The sequence below is a fragment of the Chinchilla lanigera genome, unplaced genomic scaffold (assembly GCF_000276665.1).
Source record: "Chinchilla lanigera isolate Chin_1 unplaced genomic scaffold, ChiLan1.0 scaffold00099, whole genome shotgun sequence".
In the NCBI taxonomy this organism is placed as follows: Eukaryota; Metazoa; Chordata; class Mammalia; order Rodentia; family Chinchillidae; genus Chinchilla; species Chinchilla lanigera.
In genome coordinates, this window is record NW_004955500.1 from 3,062,096 (window position 1) to 3,073,759 (window position 11,664).

The 11,664-nt window shown below is 39.4% G+C and overlaps 1 protein-coding gene across 1 annotated transcript in view; it reads right to left on the reverse strand.

The window, feature by feature from the left end:
• The window catches only part of Twf1 (twinfilin actin binding protein 1), a gene marked incomplete in the record, with an annotated part of 20,772 nt that extends 12,068 nt beyond the window's left edge, over nucleotides 1-8,704 (reverse strand). The window contains 1 exon segment of the mRNA XM_013505631.1: nucleotides 8,644-8,704. Within this exon segment, the coding sequence (XP_013361085.1) occupies nucleotides 8,644-8,704 (61 nt within the window).
• Between the last annotated feature and the right edge of the window lie 2,960 nt (nucleotides 8,705-11,664).

The following is an 11,664-nucleotide window of genomic DNA, read 5'->3' on the forward strand; positions in this document are numbered from 1 at the left end:
AGGGTGCTCCCCGCCTTGTTTTTCTTTTTTTTTAATTTTTAAAATTTTTTTATTTTAAAGATAAAAGAACGAAAGCATATTAACAAACACACAAACATTTACAAAACAACACGAAAACAATACAAGCAATACATATTTCCAGACAAGGCGACAGGAAATTAACAGTGGTGGTTGCATCATATATTGTATCTTCAAATTGGTCACTCAGATAAACCAATACAGGCCTGTAAGATTGATCAAACAATTCCACGTGAACTGTTCCTTTCAATAAAGCAGTAGATACAACTATCTTAGCTATCCTGTGCATACATTAAGGCATAATTTTTCCCTCTTTCCTCGCCTTGTTTTTTAGAACGGGATAACTTAGGGGGGACCCTTTTAAGACATCAAGTAATTACTCAGAATTCACTCGGATACATTTGTCTGGTAACACCAGGTATTGACCGAGTTCCTTTTTCATGTTACGGCTTTATGAACATCCCTTTCTTTTTGGACAGGTAATTTTAGTATTGATTGCATAGCTCTTCTACTGCTCCTGGGTAGAAAAGGTAGGTCTTGTTTTTAGTGTCTTCCACTGATAAACATACACAATGACAATCCCCTATGAAAGAAATACTATTCAGACCAATATACTGTAAGTACAACCTCACAAAAACCACTTTGAATACATTATATTTAAATTAGTTCCTAAACAGGACTGCGGTTGTTTTTCTTTACAGAGACCATGGCAAGCAAGGTTAACATCTACTTCCTTAACAGGTCATCACATTCAAAAATAAGCAAATTTTAATCTGAGTCTTAAGACTTGTTCGGATTTAAGAAATGTAAGGAGGCAATTGTCCTAACCAAGTTGTTCCCCCTGATTTACACATTTTTTGGTGCTGGGACTCGAACTCAGGACCTTATGCTTGCCAGACAGGTGCATGTGCCGCTGAGCTATATCCCTGGCAATTTAGAGTTTTGACTGCGCCCCTGAGCACCTAAAAGACTGCAGAGTTCATTCGGAAATTTTTGGCTGATTCATCTCCCAGTGACTAGGGAAATTGTTTAAGGAAGTTGACACTGTGCAAAAGTCCCGAAGAGAAGCGATAACTCCTCCATGGTCGTGTTTAGAAAGGAGCACTTAATGCTTAGCCCTGAAGAGGAGCGAAGTCCAGGTCTTTAGACCCCTAAGTTGGTGGGACTATTGTAGGCAGGCAGACAGGGCTGGGCCCTCGAAGGCCGGGCACCAGTGCAGAAGATGAGAACACATCACAGCTGTGGCTGGAGGCGCAGTTGTTCAAGGTCACACCTCAAGGTAAAGAAGGAATGACTGGGGGCTGGGGATTTAGCTCAGCGGCAAAGCGCCTGCCTGGCAAGCGCAAGGTCGTGAGTTCGGTTCCCGGTACCGGAGAAAAACAAAAAAAAAAAAAAAAAAAAAGGAATGACTGGACCTACATACCTCCTCGAGGGATAAGGAATATACTATAATCAGTATTACCAGGTCCACTAAGGTCTAGAGGAGCATCAGTCACCTAGGACTAGGACCTCCCGACTTGTCTCTTCCAAAAAGGCCCTCCTCTTTCCCTGTACACTGCTACATGACTTGCTTCCCCACTGGATCAATATTGCCCAAGCGATTATTCCTGTAACCTTACTGGTTGATCGTAGTTTTGACCCACGTTACACCTAGTTGGTGGTTTTGTATCCACCTCCTGATTTGGCTCTATAAAACTTTCTTTGAGAGTGGGCTGGTGAGGAACCCACTTTCCAGGTCCCCACCGGAGCTCTCTCAATAAAATGTCCTATGCTTAACCTCACTTGTCCTCGCAATTCATTCTTAGATTTTGGGGAACGCGATCTTGGCATATCTGACACCTAGCCGATTGGGAGTTATAGTTATTTCCCCTCTATCACTCGGAGGTCCGATATCACATCTATGTTGGGGCCACCCTGCCATCTTCCAGAGGGCACTTGTTTTCTGCCACTAAGCTTCAAGAGACGTGTGCTCTTCCGATCTGTGCTGGAAAACCTGGCTTTCCATCTTCCAGAGGGCACTTGTTTTCTGCCACTAAGCTTCAAGGGCCTCGGGCGCACTGCTGTATCCTAGACACACACATTTTCCTACTTTTCCGCATCTATTGTGTGTCACTTGTGAAAACATTTGCCAGAGCGCTTCTGAAATACTACCTTAGATTTGTAGTGTTTTACTCTTTTCAAATAAATATACAGACACTTATTTGTGCCCTAATCTAATCTTGAGTGGAAAGATGGATGAGAAATAATTAGGTTTTTTTTTTTAAACTTTCAGAGATTTGGAAACAGGCATAGAGAGAGGAAGTTAGCAGTTTTCAAGGGTAAAACAAATGTTTAGAGGGGATGGACACCATTTTAAGACAGTGTATGCAAACGGGGGTGTGTTATAGCGTACAGCGGAAGCTTGTGGGTCCTGAGGGCCCGCCTCATCCCTGCTTCCCTGCCTTTCTCCACATGGACTCTGTCTGCTTTACACACATTAGCAGTCACACTTCTAGCTACATGCAGCAATGAAATAACTTTACTAAGTCCCAGCTCCACACTCCTAGGAGAACGTTTAGGTGATTCTGCTCGGTTCAGAGGTCGAATCGGCTTTGGCCAGGCTGGCTGATTACAGCGCTCGGGTGTAACAGGCAGCTGCCATGGGAGGGAAGATGGGTCTTGGACCTGGAAAATAAGCTTAGCATTTGGGAAAGCTGGTACTTAGAACAGGACTTCAAGGTCACAAACCCAAATGCATCCAGGCACAGTTAGGTAACAAATTAATGAAGGTGACAGGTGGAGCCTGCTGTTCAGGAAGACAGGCTCCATCTCAAAGGAGCGGCTACAGCGCACCTCCAGCTGACCGAGGCCTCGTGGGAACTCAAGCCCAGGTAACTGCTCTTCCAATTTTCTTTCTTTTTTGGTACGGGGAATCGAACTCATGACCTCAGGCTTGCCAGGTAAGCACTTATGCCACTGAGCTATATCCCCGGCCCTGCTTTCAAGTGATGTCAGAAATTAGAATTTTATGTTTAAAAAATCAGAATTTTACATAAAAGCTCAATTTTAACATTTAAAAAGTATGAAAAAAAAAAAAAAAGAATTTGGCCGGTGGACTGCCTTCTGACCTAGAACTTCTCTCTGGTCAATTGTAAAATAATGATTTAAAAATATAGACTAAGACTGTAGACTGTGAATTCTTTATATAGTAGGAATAATACGATGAGTACATTAGCATGGGTAGTACACATGCTTGACTATAGTGCCTATATACATAAGACTGTAAAAATCATTCATCTATCTTGTTTCTTCTCTGAATTGGACACTTTTATTAGAAGAGAAGCACTTTTTATTTAATTTGGGAACTAATTATATTATAAAATTCTGCATTATTTGTTAAAAGCCACAAAGAACTTCTATAACCCTGAATGAAAGTGTATAACTTCTCTGAGCTTCAGTTTTTTTTCTTGTCATATATCAATACTGATGTCTTCTGGTTATAGAAATCAAGCGAGATGTGACTTTATAAAGCTCCTGATGTACTAGATATTCAGTGTATAGCAGATTTCATATCTGCTGGTTAGCATTACGTGTAATACAATACTGTACATTATAATGAAGTAGGTTGAGAAATAACTTCAATGATAACAAAGCAAGTAGGCTGAATTTCTGAAAAATCAGGGGCAACTATTCAAAGTTGATTTCTTAAATACGGTGGTGCCTCGGTTCACGAACTCAAGTTGTTCCACCTTTCTGGGGAAGATGAGCCCAGTCATATTCATCACCCAATGCCAAGTTCATGAACAGAAGCAAAATTTTGCCAAACACTTCTGTTAGTGAACCAAACTGTTCAACAAAAAGAAGCATTCATGAACCCAAGTATTACTGTAAATTTATAAGTGTACAATATCACTGTTTTATAAAGCATCAAATAATAAAAGGAACTCTTTGGGTCATAAAAATAAGACTCAAGTATTAGGTATCACACTTTGACCAAGTTTAACTTTTAGTACATGCATATAATTATATAACCATGGCCAAATTGCTGAAACTTAACAAAATGAGATTGAGGATTCTTTCATTCTGGAAAGGCTTGGCAGTGTTGGAATGAGTCATTGAAGAAACAGAACAAAGAGCTTGGGTTAAAGATCACTTTGAGCTAATAATATCTCTTTTTCCCTCTGCTGAGTGAAATCTGGACTGAAGTAATCCTAATAAATGATGTGTAACTCTTTTTTTAAAAGAGAAAAGAACGAAACTAAATTAACAAACAACACACACAAAAAATAAAAACGATACAGAGTTTCAAACAAGGTGATAGGAAATTAACAATGGTTATTGTACTACATATTGTTATCTACAAATTGATTACTCAGATAACCAGATATAGGTATGTAAGATTGATCAAACAATTAAACATTAACTGTTCCTTTCAATAAACCAATAGAAATTAGTAGCACCATCATCTCAGCTATTGTGTGGGTGTATATGTGTGTGTATATATATATATAAATTTTTTCCCTTCCTTCTCTTTTCCCTCATCCCAGTCATTCTTTCCTTTTGAGCAGTTTCTTTCCCTTTCACAATATCTATTGTACCTTTCAGATTTTATTTACTCTTTCAGGTTCTTACACTAGGAAGACAATATGATGTTTCCACATGTGAGTCTGATTTATTTCACTTATGAGTATGGTCTCTGGTTGCATTCATTACCTCTAAAAAAAGCCTCGAGTTTATCCTTCTTTATAGCTGAGTAGTACTCCATTGTATAAAAATACCCCATCTTTTTTATTCATTCCTCAGCTGATGAGCATTTGGGTTGTTTCCACAATTTAGTGCAAAAAAAACAGACCCAAGGATCAGTGGAACAGATTAGAAGATGCAGACACAGCTACAAACACACTCAGCCACCTTACCTTTGACAAAGGGGCCAAACATGTTCACTGTAAGAAAGGTAGCCTCTTTAATAAATGGTGCTGGAAAACCTGGCTTTCCACATGCTGAAGATTAAAACTAGACCCATGTCCATCACCATGTGCTAAACTAAAATCAAAATGGATTAAAGATCTAAATATTAAAACAGAATCACTAAATGTACTGGAAGAGAATGTAGGTAGAAATCTTGAACTCTTAATAAAGGAACTGAAACATTTTAGTTGAAAAGAGTTGTTGATAATAGGGATGCAGATTGGAATCAAAATGCAGGAAAGCACAGAGCAAGTAGGTTTTATTATATTATTTAGAGGAGATTTTCACCCTGGGTTGAAAAAGCGTCTTAGTAACAGCATCTTAAATCTCTTACCATCTCACATGGGGTAGGATGGGTTAAACGACTAATAGGAACACTTGTAAACCACTTTGAACACGTAGTGCTCTTTTTCCATTTCTCAATCTTTGCAAGTGATGCTAATTAATACTTTGCAAACTCTTCTGATGTTTAAATAGCATATACAGAAGATAGCGCCTAGTACTGAGTCCATGATGAGGGACAACTCTTTGTGATCTTTAAGTATTTTTGTATGCACAACAGATTCTAGCATTTCCATGTTAGAAGAATTTAGGATTGTGTTCTGTGATCTGTTTAGAAGATGGTGCAAGGGCCATTGAAAAGTTGAGTTTGCATAGCAAGGTTTTGTTTGCATGTTTTTGTTACTTTATTATGTGTTGTAGAAATAAATTTGATAAAATAGAAAGAAACCCACAGCAAAAAACTGACAGGTACACTGGGGAGAAATGTTCAGCAAGATTATGGGAGAGGTAAAGCCCTTCAGGTCCATTTTAAACTTCCTTTTGAAACTACTGAAAGCCATGGGCTCATGGTCTGGATCTAAAATGCATTTTCCTTTTACTAAGTACTGCTCCATATCAAAGACTTTATAAGGAAGTGTCAATGTACCCTATATTTTCAGGAGTTGATTACATCAGTGTGGTGGCTTGTATTTACAGATGTGTGATTGAAAGACTTGGTTCTTAATATTTTAAGTTAATAATGGGAACAGAATTTAGTATAGCAAGATGCCCAGCTAAAAGTTGGTATTCCTGCTTCCCTTGCAGCTAGATGAGATTAAGTTCTGACTAATAGGATTAAAAAGTTGTGTGGATCTTTTGAAAGACTGCTTCGGATATAGTTACTTAGCTGATAAGATTGCCTTTTTATTTCCTAATTCCACTTTTTCCTATTTTCTACTGGAATGAAGATGTGATGGCTGGAGTTCTACCTTCTTATACCTGAAGCAACCTAGTGACAAAAACCATAAATTTGGGTAGTAGAAAAGAAAGATGGGAGGAAACCTGGGTCCTTGTTGACTGTGACTCCCATACCTCCAGAATTATTTTACATTCAAGAAAAATAATTTCATTCTATTAAAACCATATTATTTCCATTCTGTTACAAATAGCCAAATATATTTTATAAGTGATGTATTTTGCTTTGCCAAACTTGTATATAAATATACCTTAGTATACAGTGTCTTAGTTCCTAGAGCGAGAACTTGGACAGCAGGTTCCTAAAAGGGGGGATGTTTATTTGGTTTGTAAAATGGAGGCCTTACTACATTGAGGAAAGTGAAAGAAAAATGTGAGAAAAGTGTCAAATTTTTCTCTCCTGTTTAACAGTCACATCAGCAAAGGTCTCGCGAGACAACACAGTTCTTGTTTCTGCCTCCTGCATCCCTAGTCCTTGCACTTGACAATTCTGATCAAACCTGTTAAGCCAATTAATGCTAAGCCTAGAGCTAGACTGGGCTCTCTCATTAAGAAGCAGCTGAGAGGATCATTCAGATTCTCAGGTCCAATAGTCCATCGGGTCTCACTGTAGAACTACAGTATTCATGAGCTAGGTAATCTCAGCACTCAGGAGGCTGAGGCAGGAAGACTGATGCAAATTTGAGGCCAGCCTGAACTACATACTGAGATCCTGTCTCAAAATAACAACAGCAGCAGCAACAACACAACATTCTTTGTGTCCCCAACTCACGGGTACAGACATGGTGGTCCATCCCAGTTGCCCACAGGTGATACTCTGACCAACCCTCCCCATAAGGCCGGTTGCTTTTCATTAAGTTCTGAACTAGTTTTCTTCTCACCCTTTGCATCCCAAACACTTTCTCCTCTCTCTCTGAGATAGCATAACAGTTTATTGTTCCGCACCTTGGCCCGGTGACATGGCCCGCCCACTGGGGTCTCAGCAGTGCAGCTTTCTCGCAGGGCTCATTACACTCTCTCTTTGAAAAGCTCCTTTCAGAGTTCTGACTCACTAGCTGTTGTTTTTCCCTGAACTGCTCTCTCACAGAACAATGGCACAGGTCCAGTTAGATCACAGCTCACTTTCCCGACCCTCCTCACATACCCTGCAGTCCACCTTCACCTTGGTTTCGTTTGTTTTTAAAAACTACCTTTTTCTCTCTCTCCTTGCATGCCTACCTTTCCTCCTACCCTTCCTCCACAGGCATTGTCAGTGCCCTGATACTCTCCCCTGAACTATTCTAGCTCATTCACAGAGGAGTAGAACAGACAGGAGGACTCCCCAGTGTACTCTCAGGTGTGCTGTTATTGTTACAGCGCATCTTAGATGTTTATAATGGAGATGAAATACAGTGTTCCAAAGAATACAGATCTTTTGTTTAGCTCAGGGCTGGAACAGAAATACACTGGAAATAATGGGTCATATTCATGAGACAGATACAGCTCTCAGTGAGTTAAATTGTACTTTTAAGGGTTCAAAGTTTGAGTGTGCACGCAGGAGGCAGTGTTTCCCAGTGAGAAAATCTGTGGGTTCTAATCTCACTACAGGACTGCCTGGCTGTGCAGTGTTGAATGAAAGCTGTTAAAAATGGAAAGAAGTGATGAAGCCGCAGTTTTCTGCGAGCCTGGAATTGTTCTGGGTACTTCTGCATCTTTGCTGACTCATTTCTTTCTTTTCACTTATGTACCATGCTTCTAACATTGTAGAATTTGTGTGATATTTCTCTTCTCTCCAGGCCTCTCAGGGTTTTTTTGTTTGTTTGTTTTTTGTTTTTTACTTTTTTTAGTGCATGTTTGCAGGACATAATGATCACATTCACTGTAGGGATTGGTACATTACATCACATTTCTGTTCCTTCCCCTCTTCGTCCCCCTTGCATTTTTCCAGCATCAGATTAATTTATTTATCTTATATGACCTTATAAAGTTAATTATTATATGTACAGATTTAAAACTAGACTGATAGGCCAAAGAACATAGAAAAACGTGTAAGACAATGTACTAAGTCAGGGTACACGGTTAGATGCATCATCGGCACTGGATTACAATTCATTTTATCTTTCTCTTTTTTCCTACTATCTGTCTTTTATTCTGATATATATATATATATATATATATATATATATATATATTTCATATAGGAGAAACCATGTGATGTTTAAGCTTGTGTGTCTTAATTATTTCACCTAACATTATGGTCTCTTATTAAGGTGCATGTGTTTTCCTACAAATGATTCAAGTTTATCCTTTTTTACGGCAGAGTAGTACTTTATTGTGTTAAATACCACTTTTTTATCCATTCATCTGTTGATGGATATCTAGGCTGTTTCCAAGACTTAGCTGTTATGAATTGTGCTGCTATAAATATGAATATGCAAACATCATGTATTATGATGTCTTTACCTCTCTTGGGAATAGCTGGGTCAATGGAATTTCTACTTTTAGGTTTCTGAGGCGTTTCCATAGTGGTTCTATCAGTTTACATTCCCACCAGCACTGGAGAAGGGTTCCTTTCTCCCCACAGCCTCACCAGCATTTGTTATTTGTTGATTTCTTGGTGGTAGCCATTCTTTCTGGAGTGAGGTGGAATCTCAGTGATGCTTTAGTTTGCATTTCTCAAATGGCCAGCAATGTTGAATTTTTTTCATGTATTTCTTGGCTATTTGTATTTCTTCATTTGAGAAGTGTCTACTCACTTCACATGCCCTTTTTTCAATTGGGTCTTTAAATATGAGGGAAGGGCTACTTTTTTTCTAGTTCTTTATATGTTCTAGTTATTAGTCCTTTGTCTGAGGAGTAGTGACAAAATTTTTTTCTCATTCTGTAGGTTGTCTCTTTACTCTGTTTGTTGTTTGCTGTGCAGAAGCGTTTTAATTTTATGTCATTCCATTTGCAGTGATTCTTGGTAGTAATTCTTAGGCAACTGTCTCTGCCTATACCTATGTCCTCAAAAGTTTGACCTTTTTTGTATTCCAGAAGACTCAGTGTTCGTCCTAACATTTAGATATTTAATCCATTATTTTAGTTTAGTGCCTAGTGAGGGCTATGGGTTTAAGTTCAGCCTTCGGCATTTGGATAGCCAGTTTTCCCAGCACGATTTGTTAGAGAGGCTGTATTTCCTCTGGTTAAAAGATTCCAGGCTTCCTTGATCTGTGACTCACCTGGGCCTCCTGGTGCTGAGTCCTGTCCTTTGGACTATACCTTTCCTTCCTGCTAAAGCAGCTCACTTGCCCAGGGTCTTGCTTGTTCAGAATACTTGCCAGGTAACTGGAAGCCAGTCTAGTAAACTAATTCACAGCAAGGTGCCCATTCAGTGATTCATCACATTTTTATTGAGCACTTCAGCTCCTGAGCTAGGTGTGAATGACTGACCAAGGCTATCCTGATACGCTCTAAAAACTCAGCAACCTTGGGCTTTGTGTTGAGACAGATCTGGGTCCAAATCTCATCCTTTCACTTATTAGAGCCATCACCCAGGAAAAATTACCTAACCCTTCCAGGAGTTTATTTCTTTGTTTGGAAAATGGGAACAACAATTACTTCATGCAGGAGTTTTTCAGTTTCAAGGACGGCTATATACAGTGAGAGCTCATAAATGATGTTAAGTAAATAGTACCCATGACTAGATTATTGTTCATTCTTTCCTGATAACGTATGGGGACATTTCATGTTTTAACTTTGGTTATCAGTACCTTAGCAATTAAGACTTTTAAGTCTTGTTGGAAGTCGGTCAGAGACATTTAGGGAATGGGGGAAACCATACTCTGCCTGTCATCATCAGTTGCCTCAGTTCTGACAATGGAGTGCCTCCTATCAGCTGTCTGAGGGACTAAAGCAGAGCGAATTGCTGAGGACAGAAGAGAGGTGTTATAAGGATACACAGAGGTATGTTTTCAAATGAGGCAGCCTGGCAATAAAATGCCAGGAAAAGGCAACTGCAGATCATAAAGTGAAAAGCAGGTCTGTTGTTTGGGATCAAGGTGTCATGTAGCATACAAGGTGACAGGCTGTGAAAATTGCAGGAGGAGGTATAAACCAAAGGGCTGCCTTTCTGCGTACGCTGGAGGTAGAGCCCTGCTGGTTGTGCATCTGTCTTTTTGCGACAGTTGCACACAGCACAACAGCACCATCAGCCATCAGCAACATCATTTTGAACACAGGAGACAGTGACTGGTTGTTCAGGAAGAGTAGGAAGGCAGAGCAAGAGAAAGTAAAAATAAGGCTGTCTGTCACCTAAAAGTGTGTGGTTCTTTTAAAATTTGTGTAGATTCAAATTTTAATGTGTCACTTTTTGGGACATCTGCTACTTTGCATAGTTTCCTACATGGAATAGACCTTCTACTATTGTAGATTGTTTCTGGTTGCAATGATTTTTTAAAAACAAATATTCATTTTGTGTACAAGTGGTAAGGATTCTGAGCTCAAAGCCTGGGGCTATCATCTCAGGTGACATTTGAGCAGTCACCTGGGCTTGGCATCTGGGCTTATGGGAAGGGAGGAGTGAACACAATGCTATGTATTTGGATTGGGGAGGTAATCGTAAGCACCAGTGTTCTTCTGCATTATACCGTATGCTTTTCCATTGCTCTCTACTCCTGATTTTACTTATTCTTGCCCACCAATCATGATCATCTAAACCTTTGGAGAGATGACTGACGTAAGTGAGTGGCTGGTAGAACAGGGGTTAGGAAACTGGGGGATTTGGAAACTAGCTGGCAAGACACAAATGACTTGGCCACCAATTGTCAATGCCTCACTTTGGTGATTTGATCAAGCAGAATCTGCTATATTTCCTAGACTTCTAAAGTGAACACCCCTGTGATGATGATCCCTTTAAAAATGACTTGTCTATCATGAACTAAAGTTCTTTAAGTGAAGTGTTGTCAAAATTATTGAAAATAAACTGAACTAGCAAACAGAATGTAGCAAATCTTCAAGAAGATGGTACACCATGACCAAGTGGGATGCATCTCAGGAATGCAGGGATGGTTCAATATATGCAAATCAATTAATGTAACACACCACATCAACAGAGCCAAAGACAAAAACCACATGATCATCTTAATAGATGCAGAAAAGGCTTTTGATAAAGTCCAATACTCATTCATGATAAAAACTCTGCAAAAAATAGGTAAAGATGGTCTTTACCTCAATCTGATCAAAGCCATCTATGATAAACTGATGGCTCACATCATACAAAATGGAAAAAAACTGAAAGCTTTCACTTTAAAATCAGGAACAAGACAAGGATGTCCTCTGTCACCACTCCCTTTCACTATAGGGCTGGGAACATTAGTGGCAGCAATTAGACAAGAGAGAGAAATGAGGAGTAAGAATAGGAAAGGAAGAAGTGAAATTATCATTATTCGCAGATGACATGATGCTCTACATAGAAGACCCCAAAAACTCCACCAAAAGACTTGT